General features: G+C 40.1%; 1 protein-coding gene across 10 annotated transcripts in view; it reads left to right on the forward strand.

The window, feature by feature from the left end:
* The window catches only part of znf536 (zinc finger protein 536), a 567201-nt gene that overhangs the window by 420212 nt on the left and 121088 nt on the right, over nt 1-25901 (forward strand). For all 10 annotated transcript variants that reach the window (XM_048546813.2, XM_048546812.2, XM_059651688.1 and 7 more), the window contains one exon: nt 19667-21325. In XM_048546813.2, coding sequence (XP_048402770.1) covers nt 19667-21325 — 1659 coding nt within the window. The remainder of the gene's footprint in view (nt 1-19666; nt 21326-25901) is intronic.

Genomic DNA, 25901 nt, shown 5'->3' on the forward strand with positions numbered 1-25901 from the left:
ATTTAACATCCAGGATATGGTCTAAAAAAGGCCAAATTCAATGTTACCTCTCTGGGTGTATACATTATATTGCTTGCTATATAATAATCAACAGATTATCCAATAATCTGCTTGTGCTTTCTCTCTATTAGCCAGGGAACCTGGTGTTAATGACTTAGAGACCTAAAACCCTAAGATCCAACCTCCGATTTGCTACATCAAGTACATTTCCCTTCAACATAAGCCATAACTACCTTCCTTCAGACAAAAACTATTAACTTTATATTTCCCGGTATTACACTTTTCCATTCGCTGTTCAATCCCGCGAGAACTTTTCAAGTTTTTTTTCAAATGGGCAGCACGGTTGCTCAGTGCTTACCAATGTTACCTCACAGCTCCAAGGACCCAGGGTCGATTCCAGCCTTGAGTGACTGCCTGTGGGGAGTTTGCACATTCTCTTCTTGTCTGCATGGATTTCCTTTAGGTGGTGTGGTTTCCTGCCACAGTCAAAAGGTGTGCAGGTTAAGTGGATTGGCCATGATAAATTGTCCATAGTGTGCAGGAATGTGCAGGCTAAGTTTGAATAGCTATGGTAAATGTAGGGTAATGGGAATAGGGTAAGGGGCTGGGTCTGAATGGGATGCTGTTCTGAGGGCTATTGTGGGTTGAATGACTTCTTTGCATACTGTAGGGATTCTATGATCCCATGACTATCATTGAAATGCAACTTTTGCCATTGCCTCCACAGGCAGTCTCCCGAACACCTTCACTTGTCAATGTGATGATCATTTTATGAATTGACAGGAGAAATGACAGGCTGAGATTTAGCTTTAGGGAATAGATCTGGATAGATGAAGGATCATCAATGGAAGAACATTTTAGTGATAGTTATCGTAATGCTGTAAGATTTAGAATAATTGTGGAAAAGGACAAAAAAAAACAAAAGTAAAAGTTTAAAATGAGGAAAGGACAATTTCATTTAGCTGGGATAGAACTTTCCAAAAATAGATGGGAAATAGCTACATGAATACCTAGACAGGATCAGCTGTGGGAAAGAATCGAGGAGCAGGTAGACAGGGTTCAGTGATGTTCCCCCAAAGACCAAGAGTGAGACCCCTTGGATGTTAAGAAGAATACAAGATAGGATAAGGGCAGAAAGGACACCCCATGTCAGTTATCAAAAATTCTATGTTGCCAAAAGCGTCGAGGAAAATGGAAAGTGCACAGGTGAAATTCAAAAGTCAAATGAAAACAAAGAAAGGGCATCAAAAAGTTTTGACCAGTGAAATCGTGGAATCCCCAAAGATTGCCAAAGAGCAAATGAATGAGTAATGAAAGAGTGCAACTTAATGACACCAAATAGTAACCAATGTGCTGATGCACTAGATGCAGGATCGTAATAAATAGTTTTAATTTTCATTAACAGAAGAGAGGGACTATCAGATATTGCCTTTAGAGAGGTTGGTACAGATGGGATAAACAAAGCTTTAGAAAAATATGAGGGAATTTACCATTTTTAAAAATAAACAAATTGTCAAACCTGAATGAGATGGATCCCAGGCTGTTCAGAAAAGCAAGGGAGGATAAATTAACCAGCATATTACAATCCCCTCTGGCTGAGACATGTTGTTGAAGGTCTGCTAACATTGTATTGGTGGTTAAAAAAGAAAGGAAGGGTTGGATCAAATAATCACAGGCTAGTCATACTAACTTCAGAGATGGACAAATTATAAAAGACATTCTATGGGACATTATACACTATTCATTTAGAAAGACACAGATAGTTCATGAAGACTCAGTGTAAATTTGTTTATGAAATTTGATGAAACCTTCTAGTGGAATAAATAACATGGGCTGAGACAGAAAATGTGACAACTGCAGAAGAGATTCAGCAAGTGCCATTGCAACTTTGAAAAAAAACTCATTGTATCTTTTGACTAAGTTCCTGATGCCGAAGTGAGACTCATTGGGCAATGGTGAATTGCCTATTGAGGGGGACTATTGCTCATTAATAACCTTTAGTTCAATTCTGGTCTCCCTACTACAGGAAAGATGTTGTCAAATTTGAAACGGTTCAGTAAAGATTTACAATGACATTGCCAGGATTGGAGCATTTGAGCCCAAGGGAGAGGCTGACTAGGGGCTTTTTTGCCTGGAGTGTTAGAGGCTGAGGGGTGACCTTATAGAAGTTTATAGGATCATGAGGGGCGTAGATAGGGTGAAAGGGTGGGGGAGTCCAAAACTAGAAGGCATAGGTTTAAGGTAATAGGGGAAAGATTTAAAAGGGACCTGAGGGACAACACTTTCCTGCAAAATGTGTGTATAAAACAAGCTGCCAGAGAAGGTGATGGAGGCTGGAACAATTACAATATTTAAAAGGCATCTGGATGAGTGCATGAATAGGAAGGGTTTAGAGGGATATGGACCAAATGCTGGCAAATGGGACTAGATTAATTTGGGGTATCTGGCAGGTGTGGACAAGTTGGACGAAAAGCTTTGTTTCATTCCTGTATATACCTATGATTTTATGACTCTATGACACATTAATGGCACATTTCACCTAAATAATATGCAACTTTCTATTCTACTGTCCGTTGCAAGCAAACTGGACTCAAAAATTGTTCAACATGTACATCAAAGTGTGTTCCTGGTAACTTTAACTTACTGCATGCTCCAAAGGACTGCCATGTCAGTCACCAAGAATCAACATCTTGAAATGTGGTCCATGGGCACCAGTCACATGAATCCATGGACATTGGCAGTCAACACATGCCAGCACTTAAGAACTGCCGAGGTTCATGTCCAATCCAGTTACAATACTCTTCAGCACTTCATAGCTGCACCTCAAGGTGCAATGCCAGTTTCCAATGTAATGCTGCAACAAGGACACTTTGTGCTGAGTAACCCTTGTCTAGCTCATGGACTGGACGAGGCTGCACATGCAAACCTTTCACTTGCTCCCTTAGCACTCACTTTGAGCCATCCTAGATGCTCACAAGATCTTGCTTTTCATTGACTTGCCTTGTGTTTTTTTGCTTTGTTCCTCAGCCAGCAATATCAGGCTCAGAGTATTATTGTGAAAATGGGAACTGCAGAAGCTGGAGAATCCAAGATAACAAAGTGTGGAGCTGGATGAACACAGCAGACCAAGCAGCATCTCAGGAGCACAAAAGCTTGAGTTTCTGAGATGCTGCTTGGCCTGCTGTGTTCATCCAGGTCCACACTTTGTTATCAGAGTATTGTTGTATTGCCTTGCAAATGAGTGCGCACACAAAAGAAGGAAACATGTTGTGGTTGTCAGCTGGCCTCAGTCAATTCAAGGGAGACAGCCTTTGGTTGGAGATTAGAAGTACAATAATTCAAGGGAAATCTTCCATACCCCTCCAGAGATTGAGACAGTCAATCAGCTGCTCAGGGCAGACAGATTAAGGATCTCGTCCTTACAAGGGATGAGGAGCTAAAGGTCAGGCAGCTCAACACTGTCGTGACTTCCAATTGTGGTCTGTTTTCTTCCTGGAATGAGAGAAATAAAGAGATGGAGAGGTGGTTGTTAAGGGAGAAGAAAGTAGTTAACACAGTTGTTCCTGCTGGTGGAAATCTGTAAGTGACCTGAGCAAGTGAGTAGCAGCTCATGTTTCATGAAAGGTTAGTGTGCTGAGGTGGGTAAGAATGAGTGAGGGAAGATATTGCGGGCAATAGTGAATGCTTTAGAGTATGAGTCTTCATGAGAGGTGAGTACAGTAGCAAAGATAGAGTGAATATAAGACTTAGGAGGGATGTTGATGGCCATAATGTGGAGATTGAAAAAGATTATTGGCTTTCTTTCTGCATTGCTGTGCGTTCTTTCAGACAACATAGACTACACTGACCCAGAGGGCAATTTAGACATGCTGGCACAGTCTGACTTCATGGACTCTGTTGTCAATTGTATGTAAGAGGACATCTGTCCGCTGCACCAACCCATCCACAAGGACCATGAGGTCATTGTCCACAAAGCAAACTGCCAATTTTCCCTTCTCTGACATGTCTGAGGAAAATACCAGATATCATGTGGAGTAGCTTTGAACTAGCCGTTCTTCCCCAAGTGCACATAGCCATTGAAAGATGGCATCAGTGCCATACCCCCAGCCCATTCTAGGTTGTACCAGCAGCGGCCAGTTGTTCCAATACAGTGAGTAATAGAATGGAGCTAGAATCAGATGAGATAGGTATCATGGGAGCAAGGTAGGTTAATAATAGGAAGTCTAATAGAAAGAACAGGCAGGGCCAGGTTAATGGACATGATAGAACTGGCAGTCTGAAGTGTATTCACTTTCATGCAAAGAATATTATAGGTAAAGCAGATGAGATTAAAATGTGGTAGCCATTACAAAAACTTGTTCAAGAGAAGGCCATGACTGACATTTCAACATTTCAGTGTTTAGCTGTTTCAGGTGAGGTATAGGGGGATGGAAAAGGTGGGGGACTTGCATCACTGATTAAGGAAAATTTCACAGCTGTACTGTGAGCGAACATCATGGAGGGCAAATCCACATCTGACATGTGACATTTAAAAGCTTGTTGATCAGAGTTCAGCACCAGCATGTTCATGTTAAAAGATGGGGATGGCAAGATTTGGAAATTTGGATGACAAAAGATATTGTAAGTTTAGTCAAAAAGAAAAAGGAACATGTGTAAGGTTTAGGAAATGGAAATCAAACAATCTTGAAGTACATAAAGGAAGCAGAAAAGAACTTAAGAAATAAGGAGGGTGAGAAGGGGCCATGAAATGTCCTTGGCAAGTAGGATTAAAGAGAACCCCAAGGCATTTTATATGTATATTAGAAATCATAGGCCAGTGAACCTTACATCACTGATTGGGAAATTATTGGAGAATGTTCTCACAGACAGAATTGATTCATATTTGGAGAAGAATGAACATATTAGGGATAGTTAGCTCAGCATTATGTGGGGAGGTCTTATCTCACAAACTTGATTGAGTTTTTTGAGGAAATAATGAAAGTAATTGATGAGGATAAACAATGGATGTTGTCTACATGTCCTTTAAAGTTTTTGACAAGATCCCTCATGGAAGGCTGGTCCAGAAAATTAAATCACATGGGATCTGACTGGAGATCTGTGTCCAGTGGTATTCTAAAAGGATCAGTGCTGGGATCTCTGTTGTTTGTAATGTCTAAAATTGACTTAGATGAAAATATAAGTGGTTTGATTAGTAAGTTTGCAGATGACACCAAAATTAGCGAGTTTTGATAGGGAAGAACATTATCAAAGAATACAGTAGTATAAAGGTCAGTCTGGGAGGTCAAATGCAAGAGGAAAGTAATCAGTAAATGGCTAAACACTTAGGAGCAATGATATACAGAAAGATCTTTTGGATTAAGTCCATGGCTCCATTAAAGTGGCAACACATGAACAAAGTGGTAAATAAGGCATACAGCAAGCCATCTGACAAGGTCTGATTGTGGCTGATGGAAGGGAAATTGGCAAACTAGATCCAAAATAGACTCAGTAGGTAAACAAAAAGTGTGAAAACTACTTTTATTGGATAAAAATTGGAAAAGATACTGCTTTAAAGCAAGGAAGCTGTGGAAGAAGAAGTTTGCAGCTTTAAAACTATGTTACTGGAGCACGTAAGAGTTATATTGATAATGTTGCCTTACTGGAGTGGTCCAGGCCATTTAACACCACCAGGGAGTGTCTGGGGCAATTCTACCCAGAGGCAGATTTTTGATTGGCTTTTCAATTGCCTACAGTTGTATTGGGTTCAGGAGAGAGCAGCATAGTAATACTCACTTGATTGGTTCTTGGCAAGTGCTTACAGCCATGTATATGGATAATATGCAGAACTATCAAGTCTTAAGAAGTAGCATCCATCTCTTGATTCATTCCTTCTGTAAAGAAGGAACAGAAAATCCCAAATAACTAGATACTCTTCCTTACCTTTTCTATGTAAGATAATTTCTCTGCAAATCCTGCATTGGTAGTAAAAGGTGAAATCACCTTCTGAAAAACTAATGGGGTGAATTCTCCGGCAGTGAATCAAAGGCAGAATCAGTATAAGTACAACCTCATTTCATCAGCAAAGCGTCAGAAGGAATTAAAAGCAATTAAAAGAAAACATTAATGTTATTGATCCAAACTGGTGCTATTGAACTGTGTTTTTATGATTTGTTTTTGTCCACCCATAATATTCATGACTTGTCTGTCAATGTGTGTCTGCCTGTTGTGTGAATGGGATCTTTTAAATCTTAACATTTAAGCTAAACAGTTGTGGATTAGCAATTCAACTTCAATAAAAACAGTTTAATTTCAATAAGCAGTTATTTTCCTGTTGGTAAGTACTGCCTTGAGTACAGTGTGGATGAGGTGGATAAGGTAAGTGAGAGATATAAAGTGTTTTCTCTAAACGGAAGATAACCCCTTTCCTTCAAATTGTTCAGATAAACCTATAATTATATAAATGCAAACTCTTATTTTGGAGAAGGGTATCTTTTCCCTATAGAGAATAAAATGAAAGCCAAAGTATTAATGCATGAAGTAATTGGAGAATCTATCCCTGTTTCACTGTACAAGGTACAATTTGAGTGTGACTTGTTTACCAGAGCAGTGACAGTAGATGTTGTTAAGAAATGACCCATGGATAAAGTTAATTTGTTCATGGGTGATGATTTGGCTGAAGTGAACATTATAGATTTGCCTATAATAACAGAAAGTTGAAGAAAGGTTAACAAGATGGAACAAGAACAAAAGAGTTTTCTATTGTGTTTGAAGACCAGCGCAATGGTTTAACAAATATATACCAAAAGCCAAGTTAGAGTAGCTGAAACCTTATTTAAAGATAGGGATAATTCAAGGATGTATTTGGTATATATTAATTAAGTGAGGTTCGGAACGCAGACATGAATTAAATAAATTAGCATAGACAGTTCGGACAGAAGCTGAGGGTTGAAGGGATTCCAGAATGCTATTATATTTAAAATGATGCTCTGATGAGGAAGAGGCACCATCCTTACAAACTTGTGGAATAGGCGTGGATGACTGTTCATCACATAGTGTATCACATAAATATTATGAGGAGATCTTGTGAGTTGCACATGAAATTTCAATGGTAGTACACATAGGAATGCTGGAATCTCAAGCATTTTGCCTTCTCAAGAGTTCATAAGGGTGTCATGCAGTACTGTGGAACATGTATTACATATCAGATAGTAGGAAATCCTCAACAGGTAATCAAATTGACACCGATTTTTTTTGAAGAACTGTTAAGTTGAGTGTTTGTAGATTGTCAAGGACAATTACCCAAAACAAAAACAGAACATTACCATATCATCACAATAATAATTATGAGAACCTGCATCCAGATACAATTTCTTTGACGAAAATTACAAGTAATATCGTAGAGGAAAAATTAACTCAGTAAAATATTTTACTCGTCATGGACTACCAGTTGAAATACAATCTGATCAAGGGTCTATATTTATATTGTATGTTTACCAGGCCATCAGCAGCAGTTTGACTACAAAACTAGCAAATTTAACTGCATAACCTTTGCAAAAACAGGGAGGTTTGTTGAGAAATAAAAACAGGAAGAAAGCAAAACAGAAACTCAGTTTGGTAGCATCTTTGAAAGGCAGAGTTAACATTTTGAGTCTAATTTGACTATTCTTTGGAATTTTCAGTTCCACCTCAGGTCATAATGGACTCAAAGTATTAGCATGAACATTAACTGGGTTGGAACAAAGGACTATATTATTTATTATTTATAATCAGAGGTTCTCCCAAATTTGTCCACTGGGGTTAATTCATTTGAATAGATTTATAACCAAAAGATAGGAGGTGTATTAAAATTGATTACAGAAGAATTCTTAAGACAAAAAGAAGAGCCCTTAAGTTTGAATTGCATGTCCATTTAGTCTCAAAAGATCATGTAAAGTCATGCAGGAGATTTGAAAACTTCACAAGAAAAAATGAAGGAATCAGCAGATAAACATGCCTCAGTTAGACATCTTAAGTAGGATACAATATGTTGATATTATTGCCTTTACACGAGGTGAGATTTCGAAAACAAAATTCTGTGGTTCTTACGATATAGTCTGGAGGTTTGATTGATTGATTGTGTACAGGCAGATCACCGCAAGCAAAGGATTTGCAGAGCAAAAAGACTTCGAGGTATACAGGTTACATCGCTGTTTACATTATTTGAGGCTAGAGTCCTTTCAACAGTTTGATTAAGCAATATTTTGGTTTGATTTATTATTGTCGCAAGTACTGAGGTACGGTGAAACATTTTGACTGGAATACTTTACAGGCATATTATACCAAACAAAGTGCATTAGGGTAAAAGAACAGAGCAAGGAGTACAATGTTACAGCTGCAGAGAAGATGCACAGAGAGCAAGTTTAACATTAAATTTGAAATTTGAGAGATACTTTCATGAAGTCTAATAACAATGGGGAAAAAGCTGTTCTTGAATCTTGAACAGTAAGATAACATATTGTCATATTTAGACAGAGGACAATATTTCCGTTAAGGTTATTTACAAATTATAAGAAAACCTTTAGATATATACCATGCTAGATTCCTTACTGTGTGGAAGCAGGCCATTTGGCCCATCAAGTCCACATTATTCCTAGGACCCCACATTCTCCCCATGGCTAATCCACCCAGCCTGCACATTCCCAGACAGTATGGGTAATTTAAAATGGCCAATTCACCAAAACTGCACATTTTTGGACTGTGGGAGGAAACCAGAGTACCCAGCAGAAAACCATAAAGAACATGCAAACTCCACACAGAAAGTCACCAGAGGCTGGAATTAAACCCAGGTCCCTGGCTCTGAGAGGCAGCGGTGCTAACCACTGCACAGCTGTGCTGCCCAAATCCCTAGCTAGACATGATGTGGAATTATGAGACTCAGTGCCAATAAAACAGTTTTCTAATTGGTGGATCCCAGGCGGTTGCAGGGGAAGGTGCTGGGTGTGGTGGGGTTGGAGGAGAGCGTGGAGCCAACAAGAGAGTCGTGGAGAGAGTGGTCTCACTGGAAGGCAGACAAGGGTGGGGATGGAAAAATGTCTTGGGTGGTGGGATCGGAATGTAGATGGCGGAAGTGTTGGAGGATGATGCGTTGCATCCAGAGGTTGGTGGGGTGGTATGTGAGAACGAGGGGGATCCTCTGGGGGCGGTTGTGGCGGGGGCAGGGTGTGAGGGATGTGTTGCAGGAAATGCGGGAGACACGGTCAAGGGCATTCTCGACCACTCCTGGGGGAAAGTTGCGGTCCTTGAAGAACGTGGACATCTGGGATGTGCGGGAGTGGAATGTCTCATCCTGGGAGCAGATGCGGCGGAGGCGGAGGAATTGGGAATACGGGATGGAATGGATGGACTCCCTTGTCCGCTCCACAGTCCCCTCCAACCCCACCACACCCGGCACCTTCCCTTGCAACCACAGAAAGTGCTACACCTGCCCCCACACCTCCTCCCTCACCCCCTTCCCAGGCCCCAAGATGACCTTCCATATTAAGCAGATGTTCACCGGCACATCTGCCAATGTGATATATTGTATCCATTGTACCCGGTGTGGCTTCCTCTACATTGGGCAAGCCAAGCGGAGGCTTGGGGACTGCTTTGCAGAACACCTCCGCTCGGTTCACAACAAACAACTGCACCTCCCAGTCGCGAACCATTTTAACTCCCCCTCCCATTCCTCCGACAACATGTCCATCATGGGCCTCCTGCAGTGTCACAATGATGCCACCCGAAGGTTGCAAGAACAGCAACACATATTCCGCTTGGGAACCCTGCAGCCCAATGGTATCAATGTGGACTTCACAAGCTTCAAAATCTCCCCTTCCCCCACTGCATCCCAAAACCAGCTCAGTTCTTCCCCTCCCCCCACTGCATCACAAAACCAGCCCAGCTTGTCCCCTCCCCCCACTGCATCCCAAAACCAGCCCAGCCTGTCTCCGCTTCCCTCACCTGTTCTTCCTCTCACCCATTCCCTTCCTCCCACCTCAAGCCGCACCTCCATTTCCTGCCTCCTTGACCTGTCCGTCTTCCCTGGACTGACCTATCCCTTCCTTACCTCCCCACCTATACTCTCCTCTCCACCTATCTTCTCCTCTCTCCATCTTCGGTCTGCCTCCCCCTCTCTCCCTATTTATTCCAGTTCCCTCTCCCCATCCCCCTCTCTGATGAAGGGCCTCGACCCGAAACGTCAGCTTTTGTGCTCCTGAGATGCTGCTTGGCCTGCTGTGTTCATCCAGCTCCACACTTTGTTATTCTGAAATTTATTGTCTGATCAGCTGCTGAGAGAATTGAGTTTGAGGGTTCAGTATCATTCCAGTCGTGAGAATGGGCTATAGTTCACCCTGAAGAGTCTGTGTAACCAGGGAGCTGATTAGTGGTTAATAAGTCAGGAGGTATCATAGATCGGTCAAGGACCTCGTCTCTCATCAGTCAGGATTGTCCATCCAAGCAAGTCAGGATGTAGCCACTGTCAGCCCTGGGCAATGACAAGATGTGATGCAACATGCTGTATTAGAGAAAATACAGCTCTCCCTTAAACAGGGTTCCAACGCCAATGTTAGGTAGCTGTCATTATGGTGAGAGCTGATCAGATAAGTAGTGAAGTAAAGTAGGAATACATTTATAGAACATAGAACATAGAACAATACAGCACAGAACAGGCCCTTCAGCCCACAATGTTGTGCCGACCATTGATCCTCATGTATGCACCCTCAAATTTCTCAGCCACGAACTTATTGAATAGTGAAGCACGCTTGAAGGGCCAAATGCTGACTCTTTTTCTATTTACCTGTCATGACTCACTGAGTCAGTCTGTTAGAAATCAAGCTGCTCTATTCCTGGAGTTGACACAAATGTGAAAAGATTTATTCAAACTATCCAAAATCCCTGTTTTACCTGACTGATATACTGAGGTTAAAACACTCACCAGGTTTCTTTACTATAACAAGAAAATAACTTTCTTTGGAACTAATGGCCTATGAATGTGAACTTCTACTTGTAATAAAGTGTTGTCCTAGCCATCCAAAGCTTTATTTTCTTTTCCTTCCTCCATGTGTTCAATGTGGCAGCAAGTGACCCGGAACGCCTGAAATTGACACTTGGAAGATTTTTGGTAAAATCAGACCTCTGTTTCTTCATTTCTAAACTAATCAGGAATTACATTAATCTTGGGTTTCCACCGGGTGCTCCAGTTTCCCACCACAGTCCAAAGATGTGCAGGTTAGGTGGATTAGCCATGCTAAATTTCCCATAGTGTTCAGGGATGTGTAGGTTAAGGTGCCTTAGCCATAGGAAATACAGGGCTGCAGGATTGGGTAGGGCGACAGGTCAGGGTGCGATGCTCTTTGGAGGATTGGCATGGACCGGATTGGCTGAATGATCTGCTTCCACACAGTAGAGACTCTGTTCTACCTGTTCTTTACAGTTTTATGCAACAAGGGTTTCGCTGTGAGCAGGTTATTTCCTATCTGATATGAGCACAGCACATGAGATGCTGTATACAAGTTTGGCTGAGCAATCTTCTGGACTTTTTGAACGTTTGTAAAGCTCAAAATTCTATTACTAAACATAAAGAGAGTACCTTGAAATATTGTTCCAAATTAGCACAATAAATACAGTTGTCATTGCGGGATTTATTACTATGTACAGATGAGAGAGACTAGCAAGTAAGTCAGAAGCAGAAGTTTTGTGTCGTTCAGAATGTGTCAATATTTTCATGGAATGCAGGAATATACAAATGAAAGAAGATTGGTACAAGAAATGAAGGAGATAAAATGAAACCAACAAGATTAGTGTTATGTTATTAAACAGGTGCAGCCCAATTAGCTCCCTTGGCAATTAATACCCAATTAATCACATTTTCCCTCAATAAGACTTACATACATTGATTTACAATTTTCTAAAGCTCCATTTTTAAACCCGGTTCATCCACAGAGTTTCTATGTATATACCTCACTTCTTATGGACACTTTATCTTGACACTTTTCAGTAATGCCCCTCTGGATTTGGCAGAGTGGTAATATATTTACAATTATACCAGTTACTCCTGCCCATGAGATATGGCATCCCAATATGTTGAAGGATTCCATTCAGCAGCCTGGCCAAGGACTGGCAAAACATAAACTCAAATAAAAGATGGCACCTGGGACTTAAACTTGTGACCACCTGGTCAGGAGGCAGGTGTTCTTGTGTCCATGCTACCAGACCATCCAATTTATAGGCATAGATTCCCAAATAGTGTCACAGCAGAATTTATGTTCAGACTAATAGCTTATAGCAAATCTGGCAAAAAGGAATTAACGGAATTTAAATTTCCAAAAAGTTAAAGAGGTAATGTTACCATATTAATTTTGCAGCAAAGATTTAGTAGGAAGATGTCCATTAGTGAAATTAGCTACAGTTTCTGGCTAGCTAACAATGTGAAGTATACAGTAGGGCATGGCTAATGAATACCGCAGTGGGTGATATTTCATCATACAAATTAATGCTCACATTTTGATGGCAAAGTCACAAAATGAATCTAGGCTTCAATGACAGCAATTAGAAACACAGATTGTCCCCTTCTAGACAAGGCACTGTTTAGCAATAAGCAGCTGTGCAATAGTCTTCATATTTACAGCATATAGGCTTAGGGGAATCGTGCGGACAATTTATATTAATGCACTGTAGCTTTCCTGGGAAGAATATTTATTTCAGCCAGTCTCAGTGAATAAAGCTCAACATTTTAAAGTATTAGTATTTTATCATCAGTGGATATGTAATACACACACGTTAATATAAAATTATAACAAAGCAGTTTGTACATTATTAAAATTCTTTTATATCAAAAATCATACATCATTGCTTAGAGATAAAGTTTATGGTGTAGCCTCTAAAATCAATTCATTTATCACAAATGAGTAACTCTGGTAATGGGCAATCTGTGTTGAAAAATATTTTATAAAGCACCGAGACTAATTTAAAAATATAGAAATCATTTACCTGATCTTGAAATATCATGAGACATATCAAAGGCAGTACTTTAAAAAACCACGATAAAACATAACAGTTTTCATTTTTTCCTGTAATGCTAATCCACACTTCATTGTAATATCAAAATTAAGTCATTTGGTTCTATTGGGTGACCTGTGATCTTATCAGAACATTTCTCACTGGGCTATGTGCCATTTGAACTAATACGGGTTTAATTATGAAAGCTGAACAGAATATGTTACAAATCTCATGAAATAGTTAACCAGGCTTTAACAAATGTGGTGGTTAGTACATTCTTCTTTATTCAAAAGGTAGTTTTAAGATAGTGAATGTAAAGAAGTTTTCAGATGGTTACTTATAAAATGTTTGAATTTTTATTTATCCTTCAATATATAATAATACTGTAGTTTTTTTCAATGATAATTTTGCGAGTACTTAAAGAATTATTCAAAAAAAACTGGTTTTTTATTGTTACCTGCTGGCAGATTATGTATTTATGCCAATATTAACCCAAGATTGCATAATGGAAAATTGAGAGCCGCCCATTGAATAAGTTATTCAATGCCCTCTTTGTTCATCATGAATAAGGCATTCTTGTGTATGCTTCATTCATTACTAATAAAACAGGCATTTTTAAAAAATGATAATCAGCACAAGGTCATACAGCCATGTTGTGTGACCTTGGACTTATGGAAGATATGAGCCTGTATCTGGCATACTGTGAATGTCAGTTATTGTACTTAGTGCAGTCATCCTGCACAGTTTCAGAATATTTTATTTCATTTGATTCTGATTAACTGAATTGTAGATACTGGAAATCAAGGATGATCAGGTACATCCTGTAAATATTAGAATGTAGCAATGTTAATGAAAATCCTCATTAGTAGAAAGGTACCAAGGTGAGATTAATTGTTAAGCTTTTAATAATAAGGACCAATTTGATTTGTAGACAATACATGCAGTGCAGCAGGTTGGTTCCATAAATTAGAAAAAATAATTTTTGGGATAGCAAGAACTGCAGATGCTGGAGTCAGAGATAACGCAGTGTGGAGAGATAAAGGGAACTGCAGATGGTGGAGAATCCAAGATTATGAAGTGTGAAGCTGGATGAACACAGCAGGCCAAGCAGCATCTCAGGAGCACAAAAGCTGACGTTTTGGGCCTAGACCCTTCATCAGAGAGGGGGATGGGGAGAGGGTTCTGGAATAAATAGGGAGAGAGGGGGAGGCGGACCGAAGATGGAGAGAAAAGAAGATAGGTGGAGAGGAGAGTATAGGTGGGGAGGTAGGGAGGGGATAGATCAGTCCAGGGAAGATGGACAGGTCAAGGAGGTGGGATGAGGTTAGTGGGTAGGAAATGGAGGTGTGACTTGCGGTGGGAGAAAGGGATGGGTGGCATCCTTGTAGCTCTGCATTCTCTCCCATTCTTTCGACGACATGTCCGTCATGAGCCTCCTGCAGTGCCACAAGGATGCCACCCTAATGTTGCAGGAACGGCAACTCATATTCCGCTTGGGAACCCTGCAGCCCAATGGTAACAATGTGGACTTCACCAGCTTCAAAATCTCCCCTTCCCCCACCGCAACCCAAAACCAGCCCAGTTTGTCCCCTCCCCCCACTGCATCACACAACCAGCCCAGCTCGTCCCCTCCCCCCACTGCATCCCAAAACCAGCCCAGCCTGTCTCTGCCTCCCTAACCTGTTCTTCCTCTCACCCATTCCCTCCTCCCACCTCAAGCTGCACCTCCATTTCCTACCTACTACTAACCTCATCCCACCTCCTTGACCTGTCCATCTTCCCTGGACTGACCTATCCCCTCCCTACCTCCCCACCTATACTCTCCTCTCCACCTATCTTCTTTTCTTTCCGTCTTAGGTCCGCCTCCCTCTCTCTCCCTATTTATTCCAGAACCCTCTCCCCATCCCCCTCTGTGATGAAGGATCTGGGCCCGAAATGTCAGCTTTTGTGCTCCTGAGATGCTGCTTGGCCTGTTGTGTTCATCCAGCTTCATACTTTATTAACACAGTGTGGAGTTGGAGGAACACAGCAGGCCAAGCAGCATCTGAGGAGCAGGAAAGCTGACATTTTGGGTCAGGACACTTCTTCAGAAAATAGGTTTGATTGTGTTGAGCCTTCTGTTTAGATCAAACAAAATGAGGTACTGACCCTATCCACCCTAAAATCAATTCCAGCAGTTCCACGTTTTGGAACTTAATGTAATTTAAATATTTTTCCCATTGCCATTCAATGAATGGCTGGAGCCTTGCTATAATGAGAGCATGACTTTTAACAATTTCTACTATATTAAGAGAGTTGTTTTTATTTTTGCTGAAGTAATATTCAGTGAGCACCAGCTGTCCTCAACTGTCTCATCCAAACAACAATTCATCATGTGTGAGCACAATGGTGAGTGCTTTTGGATGTTGACTAAAAAGCTTTGATTCTGGTCTCATTCAATGCCTGCCAGCCTGTACTTTATAGTAGAGGTCATTGGAAAGGAATCCTAACTAATTTTTTTTTTTCAACATGTACAGCAATCCTGAGACCAAAGGTGAGACTTTCATGGAGAGGAAAGACCTCCATACATTAACAATGGTTGAGGGACCATGGAAGACAGGTTGGGGGCTTGAGGAATCATAAGTTGAAAAGGGACATTTTTAATATAACTGGAACAGTGCCTCAGTGCACCATGGAGGACCTTTTTAAACACCCTTCCTCAACATTTGGAAACCCTGCTGTCAGCCCCCTCTACTAATTCTGGGAGTAACAAGCCTAATGTCAATTAGCACCGTTCTCCCAACCTAGATAACAAGGTGTGGAGCTGAATGAACACGGCAGGCCAAGCGGCATTTTAGGAGCAGCAAAGCTGATGTTTTGGGCCTAGACCCTTCATCAGAAATGGAGGAGGGGAAGAAGGTTCTGAAATAAATAGGGAGAGAGGGGAAGGCGGATCGAAGATGGATAGAGGAGAAGATAGGTAGAGAGGAGACCGACAAGTTAAAGAGGCGGGGGTGGAGCCAGTAAAGGTGACTGTAGGTGGGGAGGTAGGGAGGGGATAGGTCAGTCCAGGGAGGATGGACAGGTCAAGGGGACGGGATGAGGTTAGTAGATATGAAATGGGGTTGCGGCTTGAGGTGGGAGGAGGGGATAGGTGAGAGGAAAAACAGGTTAGGGAGGTGGGGACGAGCTGGGCTGGTTTTGGGATGCAGTGGGGGTGGGGAGATTTTGAAGCTTGTGAAATCCACATTGATTCCATTGGGCTGCAGGGTTCCCAAGTGGAATATCAGGTGCTGTTCCTGCAACCTTTGGGTGGCAACGTTGTGGCACTGCAGTAGGCCCAGGATGGACATGTCATCTGAGGAATGGGAGGGGGTGTTGAAAGGGTTCGCCACCGGGAGGTGCAGCTGTTTATTGTGAACCAAGTATAGGTGTTCTGCAAAGAGGTCCACAAGTCTCCGCTTGGTTTTCCTGATGTAGAGGAGGCCACACTGGGTACAGTGGATACAGTATAGCACATTAGCAAATCTTCCAACCTCCCTATTTGAAAACTATTTGAAAGCTGAGTTTTGGGATTCACCATTTTCCCAATGCTGTTACGTGTCTCACAAATGAAAATTTGTAGCTTTCCGACTGTTACACCATTTGGAATTGGTGAACTGAGCCCTGACTTGTCATTAAAACTATGACCTCTCTAGGCTGCATAGCTCAACACCTTGCATACCAATCAGGCAACTAGCAAAGACAAATTTGGGGAGTAATTCCTTATGCAATGTATTGCATCAAGTTTAGCTGCTGGAATAATGTGCTTAACCACACCCAAAATTTAGACTTTGCCTCCATTTACCTGAGACCAGCAAGTTGCAGACATTTTTAGATCACTCCCAAGCTGCTCATCAGTGAAGATTTTAATTTTCTAATGGATCCTGAGAGAGGTGGGGAAGCAATCAGGAAGGAATTGGTATTTGGGAGACTGGAAAGCAATTGATAATGGATGTAGTGGGGTGGTGATGAAGGAGAATTATGTCAGTATATTTGCTGCTGAAACCTTCATCAAGTCTTTGCTGCTCCTAGGATTTATAGCTCCAGCACATTCCTGGATGGCCACCATATTCCACCTTACATAAACTTGAGACCTTCCAAAGCCCTGCTGCCTGTTCCCTTGCTCACACTAAGCCTCACCAATCACCCCAATGCTCACTGACTGTACTAACTCTCAATCAAGCAGCATCTTAATGTTAAATTTCTCATTTCTGTTTTAAAATCCTTCCATTGTCTTGCCTGCTCCCTATTTCTTTAATGTGCTGCAGGTCACAGCCCTCTAAGCTTTCTGCACTCATCTTGAGTGCATCACCAGCTCTTATCTAAACGTGGTCTCCTGATTTAACTGCTCCATCATATGCGGCAGTGCATTCAACTGCCTAGACCTTAAGCTCTGAATTTCCCTTTTAAACCTTTTTAATCTCAATCTTTGCTCTCTTAAAACCCTCTTTAAATACTGTGTCCTTGACCAACGTTTGCTATATGCACCAAGGGCTCTTGGTACGGCTTTCAGACTAATTCTGCTTTGCTACTCTTCTCCAAATGCTTTGAGATATTTGACAATATATAAAAGTCCCGTATAAATTTTGAGACTTTTTTCTTGTTGGATAGCTGAAGAATTCAGGTAAGTTTTTTTTTCCTTTTTGCTGGGAGTCTGAAATGACCCCTTTAAGGTCTGTCAAACGTGCACCACATATCCCATGTTCAGGGCAGACCTATTTTATAGGCTTTCATTTCACTCTATGCATATGAAAATCTCCTAACATCATTTTCAGCTGCAGCCCTCGGACATTTCTATTTCTATCTTTACCAATACGCTGGGAACCTCACTTCTCGTACATAATTCATGACCCCACAACCATGTAGAGTTGGTGCCATTGAATTTCCAGACAAAACATTGAATGGCTATATAACAAAGTGTGGAGCTGGATGAACACAGCAGGCCAAGCAGCATCTCAGGAGCATAAAAGCTGATGTTTCAGGCCTAGACTCTGCATCAGAAAAGCTTTTCTGATGAAGGGTCTAGGCCCGGAACGTCAGCTTTTGTGTTCCTAAGATGCTGCTTGGCCTGCTGTGTTCATCCAGCTTCACACTTTGTTATCTTGGATTTTCCAGCATCTGCAGTTCCCATTGTCTCCAATACAAATGAATGGCTAAAAAACCATTGGCACTGAATGGCAGGTTAAAGCAATGAAAAATAGGATAGAAACTTTGTTAGCCATTGGAATAATTCTGACCAGATTTGCATGTTTTACATGGAGCACTTCCGTAAATTTAATCATGCAGCAGCTTGTGCTTGAAAAGAAGAGTTGTAATATACTACCATTGGCTGAGGAAGATTTTGGAATCTTCCATTTGTTTCCTTATTAACTGAGCTGATTCAATCCAGGGCAGTATTCTAATGCCCCATTTGTTTCAGATCAGTGAACATGAAAGGGTGTGTTATAATTAGAGACTATTCTATCCATTTTGCTTTGTTTCTTGAGCTTAGAACATAGAACATAGAACATAGAACATAGAACGTTACAGCACAGTACAGGCCCTGCGGCCCTCGATGTTGTGCCGACCTGTCATACCGATCTCAAGCCCATCTAACCTACACTATTCCATGTACGTCCATATGCTTGTCCAATGACGACTTAAATGTACTTAAAGTTGGCGAATCTACTACCGTTGCAGGCAAAGCATTCCATACCCTTACTACTGTCTGAGTAAAGAACCTACCTCTGACATCTGTCCTATATCTTTCACCCCTCAATTTAAAGCTATACCCCCTCGTGCTCGCCGTCACCATCCTAGGAAAAAGGCTCTCCCTATCCACCCTATCTAACCCTCTGATTATTTTCTGATTTGCAAGAGTTTATAACTACAAGAGAAACTTGTATAATGGATAATGGTATAATGGATGGAATGCAATGATTATATTCCACATCCTCATTGTCCATACTATTTCAAGTTAAAGAAAAATGTAATTTGTAAAGGGAGTGGAGGAAAATAAAAAGTTTCCGGAAAAATCTAGCAAGATGAACAGGTGCCAGTATCAAACAGGAATGAAATATATAAACCTTCAAAGCTGATACATTATTCAAATATGTGCACAACGAGGAAAATATTATCCTAAAAAATCCCCATTACATGAACATAGCATAATACTCCTTTTATTTATTTTGATTTAAACATTTATCAAACCAGTGCAAATACAAATCTGCATATTTAAATGAAAATGGATATAAATGTGAACGACCCATTCTGCTTGTTAAAAAAAAGTTTTATTTATACCAAGCATTGATTGCACTTTGAACCATAGAAGTATTTTTTGAACCAGTGCTATTTTCTAAAAATTGTTAAATTAATTCTGGAATAATGCTTCACAATTAATGATGAATGACTTGTGTAGCATGTCGTTTGCTAATTATATCCATGATTTACTGCATTGTAAGTCTTAAATCATTCATTTCAATAGCATATAGAATGCAATAAAGTTTAAGGCTTTGAAGTTATTTGGTGTGTTCAAACTAATTTAGGCTTTTATTTAACCTATGATTTCTCTTTCTTCATCAAACTAGAGAAATAGTTTCTTGTTATAGTCCAACTTGGGGTGGAATATTTGTCTGCAAAAACAAAAACTTACTACTTTCTTTCAATTATTTAGGAGAAAAGCCGTACAAGTGCCCTCATTGTGACTACGCAGGAACCCAATCAGCATCCCTGAAGTATCATTTAGAACGCCATCACCGGGAGCGGCAGAATGGAACAAGTCCTTTGTCGGGTCAGTCTCACATACATCAAGAACATTCTGAAGAGACAGCAAACAAAAGCCAGGTTTTTATCAGACCAGAGATACTGAGAGGAGTATCAAAAAATGTGCCAGGAACAGACCTCAGGAGTGGCCTGGTCCCTCAACAGTGGCCTATGGGAGTTCTTCCATCTGCAGAATGCCATGGACTTGGATCTGGTGTCACAACAGAGCATCATTCTGAAAATTTGAAAACTACTTCTGAAGTATGTAGTGAAGAAACTCCCAGTCTTTCTGATCTGAGCAGAGCTTTCCAGAGCCTAGCCGGAAATGGAGTCAATTTTCAAGGGTCTTTGCAAGCTTTTATTGATACTTTTGGACTGAGATCTTTGGAGAAGGAAAAAGAAATGATGGAAAGAGTCTATAACGAAACCACAAGTACAAAACAGGCTAGCTCCAAACCAACACTTGAGAAACATACAAAGAATGTAGTCTCAGATGATTGTGAAGGAAGGGCTGAAGGGAAACCATCTGCTGGAAAAGCAATTATCAAATCTAGGTCAAGTGCAGAAAAATCCCAATATGAGCCATTGGATCTATCTGTGAGACCTCCTTCATGTGATTCTGCCTCAGTCCCCGGTGCAACCATTACCATTCAGGACAATATTACTTGGCATGGGTGTCTATTCTGTTCCTTCACAACTTCATCAACAGAATTAATGGTGCTTCACCTTCAAGCAAATCACCTGGGAAAATCAAAACGGAAGGAAAGTCTTCTGGGAATTGCTGGAAATGGAAATGATCTTCAAGGTGAGCCTTCATCTGTTGCAAAAAAAACCTGTCTGCCAGTTTCTCCTGATGTTAATAAGCAAGATGTAATAGCTGTAAAGCCACTTGACAAGGCTGATTCCTCCACTGATAAGATTTCACAACATAGCCTATCTAGTGATTCTTTGGGAGACCACAAGAAGCCTTTTGTTAACACCTTGGACTCAAGCCTGAGTTCTCTAGTCACAGATTTTTACAAACAATTCAATAAATATTCAAATGTTGGTGGTCCAGGAACACCTATCTTGAGTACAGCTCATGAATCTGAAATGAAATGTCCATCGGCCAATAAACTGAACCTTGTTTCACCAGGAGCCACCAGCATGAGTCCTTCTGGTGAAGTCAGTAATCAACCATGCTGTGATGACACAGGGTCTGTAAATGATCAACATGTGGATGATCAAGATGCATTAGCAGACATAAACCAACCGTTAACGTCTGATGAAGAAAGTTCTGATGAGGAAGATCCGATCCATAGTGGAGCTCTTTCACAAGGATCCCAGAAGCTTCTGAGTTCCATGGGTAAACCTCAAGGTGGACCTTGGCACAATTTAAATTTTCTGCCATCTCATGATATTCCACCAGGACTGGTCAAACAGGAGCATGTCCATGACCACCAGCTTCTGGACCAGCAGATGAACATGCTCTCTGTTCTGAGAGCTTACAGCACAGACAACATGGCAGCTTTCAATGGTATTGGAAATAGTTCAGTCAGCGGCAGCAGTGCTAAGAGATCAGATTTATCAGGTGGGTGTCAAATGAATCCAACTTTCAAAAAGCAATGAACCCATTAGCCAGCTTAACCCTTTAGACTATGGCTTTATGGAATTTCAGTATAACCTCACAATATGCACCTACTCTCTACCGTTAACTTGTACCTTTTCTCAAGTTTGAATATGAAAATTGAGACCATTCTTTTTCAGATCAATTATTATTAGTATTCACAGCTGATGTTGAATAGCTTACAAAGTCTTATTAGTTACAAAAGCATAGGATTAGGATTCAATTATTGGGAGAGTTACCCATGGAACTGAAAAAGACACTGGGCATGTTTCCTTTGATAGATAGATACCATTACAAATGAAGCATCATATTGTTACTTTATACTGAGTAACCAGAAAATTGTGTTGGAGTTTGTTTGCTGACTCTATAGACTTTCAGTTGGTCTTTAGTTGTAACATATATTCTACCAGAACAGAACTAGAGCTGATAAATGCACTTCCTGTAGCAGCAGTAGTCTAACATACCTAGTAATCTAATTGTGAAGTCCAATTAAGTATCTGTCAAATTTTGAAAACAATTCTATTTGTATAATGTACAAAATCTGCAATCCTAGAAGATAACTGGCTACACACAGAAAAATGTACAGTATATGTTACGGATTTTTTTCTTTTAAGTGAGATCTTTACTCTTGAGATCAAGGTGTTTTTCTGACTGATATCCATTCTATGGGATTTTCTTATGTACTGTGCATCTCAATTTTTTGGAAGAAAGTCTTCACTTTGAAGTGAGAAAGATAGTTATTGTGTTTATTTTAATACATTCATGGGATTTGGGAGCCATTGGCAATGTCAGCATTATTACCTGTTCCTTTTGGCCTGGAGAAGGTGCTGTTAAGCCACCTATTTGAACTGCTGCAGTCCATGTGGTGAAAATTCTACCACAGTGCTGATATGCAGGGAGCTCCAGAATTTTAACTCAGTGTGATGAAGGAACACTGATTTATTTCCAAGTTGGGGTGGTGTGTTAATTGGAGCGGATCATGAAGGTGGCATTCCCATGCACTTGCTGTTCCTGTTCTCAGTGGTGGAAGTCATAGGTTTAGGAAGTACTGCCAAATAAATTTGAACTGTTTAAATCTTGCTTACTTAACTACAATCACTGCATTTCAACATAATTAATTCCACGTGAAACACTTTGAGAGATGTGATCATCGTAACATGAATGGAAGACTTTCTTTTTTCAATAGATCCTTATTCTTTGTTGTATACTGGCATACTTTGACTGCAGTTTTGTGCACAGATTCAATTAAATCTAAATAATTAGTCAATAACCAAAGTGAATCTTAAGTTATGGACAGTAGATTTCAGTTTGATATTCTCTTAATTAATTAATGAAGTGGTGATGATTTGATGTAGTTGACCACACAAGGAAAGAACGAGATAAAGCTGAGCTGAAGAGAAATCCTAAGCATGGCATGCGCAATCTTGTTAAATTCCAAACAGGCAAAACAGTGGATGAACTTACTTTTTGTTCTTATGTTTCAGCTGTGTAGTTAATACTAATTTTGCACAGTCAGGTCCATATACATAAGCATCTTTGCTTGTACGTTTTACTTTGCAAGGAACAAGATCGGATGTGTACTCAGCATTGTATTTTGGACTATTAAAATTTGCATCAATGCCAGCTCATACCCAAAACCTGTTTTTATTTTTGTAAAGTCACAAGATATATTTTTCTCATAGCTTGTCCATTGGTGTACAAGGCAGACAATGTGCATGATCTTATCTGTTTCTATAGATAGGTTTTTAGCCTGTCACTAGAGCTTTAATTTGAGGTGAGCTACGCCACATCAAGCATGATTGACCAGGTGCCTCACTCACTCACTTATTTTGCCTGCCATATTGGGAAGTTTTCCATTTTCCAGTAGTTGTCAGCTATAATTAAAATTGTTACTACAGTGGTTCTGACTACTGCAGTGAAGGCACTTAACTTACATTGAAGCAGAGATAAATTTGACTGACCTGCTGTTCTGTCACATTGACCCATTAATTACATAAACAGATTTTTATTAGATTACTGTGACAGTAAATGTCTCATGGTAGTAGAGTATGTGGGACTGATAAAGGGTCGAAACACTGTCTTATTCCAGAAGAAGACTTTTTATTTATCAGTGACCAAAGTGGTTGGTATGGTCAACTTGTGCTAAACTCGAAAGCAGATGTCGTAGGTTTAGGCTTTCACTCAAACATTCACTTTGCTGCTGATTGCAAAAGTCAAATCAATGTATCCATATTATGAAAGCTTGGTAAAAATAGAGAAAAAAGGCTTGTTACTTTATTTTAAGAAAGAACGTCTTTTGGACTCTCAGATGTAAAACATTCAGCTTAATGAAATACTACATGCGGTAATTCGAAAACAGAGGAGTGGGAACTCTGAACATAATCATGCACTGGAAGAGCCTGAAAGAAGATGCATGAAGATAGAAGTATGTAAGAAAGGACAGATGGAAAGAGATGGTGTATTTCACAATGTAATTTATTCATATACATTAACTGAATGTAGGAAACATGCCCAAGAAATTGTAGACATTGTACAGTACAACACTGAACTCATGTCTAATCACCTGAATTCTGTGATTGTGTTATGACCTTTTACATACAGTTTGATAAAATTTATACGTGCATTTTTAATTTATTATTAAAAATGTGCCCATTAACAGTGTAAGATTGGTGTGCATGAGGTATGGGTAAATGTGCAATAATTTACTATGAGGCAAATAACAGGAATGATCAAGGAATTGAGATGGAACTACATAGCTTTCTATTACATGGCATGATCAGCCTAAGTAGCTTTTTCTTTGATATGATACTGTCCGAAGCTTTGTAAATTGCCTGGTATGTCATATCACAGATGTAACATGATTCATGTGATAAAAAGGAATCCACATAAAAGCTTTTCACTGGAATGTTAAAAAAAATACTGTAAATGCTAGAAAACTGGAACAACAACTTAAAATGCTGAAAGTACTCAACAAGTCAGACAGTATCTGTGGAGAGAGAAATTGAGGTAATATTTCAAGATTGATTGCTTTCATAAAATGTACAAAGGAGCTATTCACAACATTTCGTTATAAATAAAAACTAACATCTGTGAATCAAAGGCAAAACTTGGGAGTTCACGAGTTCTAGTAAAGTATTTTATATGCTTAATAAAATTGTGCTAAATTTCAATAGATTCTACTTTCAGCGCAAAGTTGAGAAAACCAAATATAGCACTGGGAATTAGTCATAGAGGGAGGTGGTGGCACAGAAGTAATGTCACTGGACTACTAATGCAGGAATGCCCAGGCTGATGCCCTGTGGGATGGAAGTTCCTGCTGTTGGAATTTAAATTTGATTAATTAATGAATCTAGAATTGAATGCTAGTGTCAGCAACAGTCAACGTAAAACGATAAATTATCATCATAAACATCCATCTGGCATGCTAATGCCCTTTGGGGAAGGAAACCTGCCAGCCTTACCTAGTCTGGCTTATATGTGACACTAGACCCGAGGCAATGTGCTCAACTCTTAACTGTCTGTGAAGTGGCTGAGCAAGCAACTAAATTGAAGGGCAATATGGGATGGGGCCACAAATGCTGATCATGCCAAAAATACACAAATCTCATGAAAGAAAATTAATAAAACAAATTATGTGTAGGGCTCACAATTTTCCAGTCATTGGTGTAAAGGATGAAAAATTTGGGAACAGGAGAGTTTGTGCGCATCCCTGCACATGCCTCTCTGGCCCCTGTGCGTTTAAGTACTAGCATACTGGAAGCAGAACCTTTTATATTAAATTGCATTTTATTTTCAGTCATTTATGCATTAACTCTGTACCTCAATTTTCCACATTGTTAACCTTTCTTGTAACTCCCTCACTAAGTTAAATAAATCATTTTATAATTTAGAACAGATTTCCTACTTTATAGTAAAATATTCTTTGCATATCTTCCAAAAATAGGCAGCACAAAGGAATAAAGTGTTTGGTTTGCCTTGTCTTTGAACTAAAGAAGTTAAATTAATGCAGTTGAATATGTCAGTTAGAAATAAATAGTGTAACTGAAATTACCAAATTTTCCAAATATCTTCAATAATTTATGTTGCTTTTATATGGCTTCACTGTTCATATGGACAAAAATCCATGTACAGTTAGACAAATATAGACACAAGAGGCATGCCAGCAACTGGACTTCCAAACATACTGAAGTAACATTTGTAAGAGCATTTCCACTGGCAATCAGTATTGATTTATTAGTATTGGCGGATTATGGAACAAAGGCAACTAAATGGAGTTAAGGTAAATATTAATCATGAACCAATTGAACAGCAGAACAGACTTGAGGGCTAGAATGACCTACTGTTATTCCAAAATTCTCATTTTCCTACATTGTCCTAAAATCACTGCAATTCTTCCGAGGGATGTAATCGTGTTTTAAGAATGGGAGGGAAGAACATCAGAGGCAAATCTGCAATCTGAAGTAAGGAGAGAGAAATGAAATAGACAGTAGCAAACACAAGCAGTAGTGCATTCTGCTCCCGCACCCCCTGCCCCTGCCCC

The sequence above is a fragment of the Stegostoma tigrinum genome, chromosome 16, assembly GCF_030684315.1.
Source record: "Stegostoma tigrinum isolate sSteTig4 chromosome 16, sSteTig4.hap1, whole genome shotgun sequence".
NCBI lineage: Eukaryota > Metazoa > Chordata > Chondrichthyes > Orectolobiformes > Stegostomatidae > Stegostoma > Stegostoma tigrinum.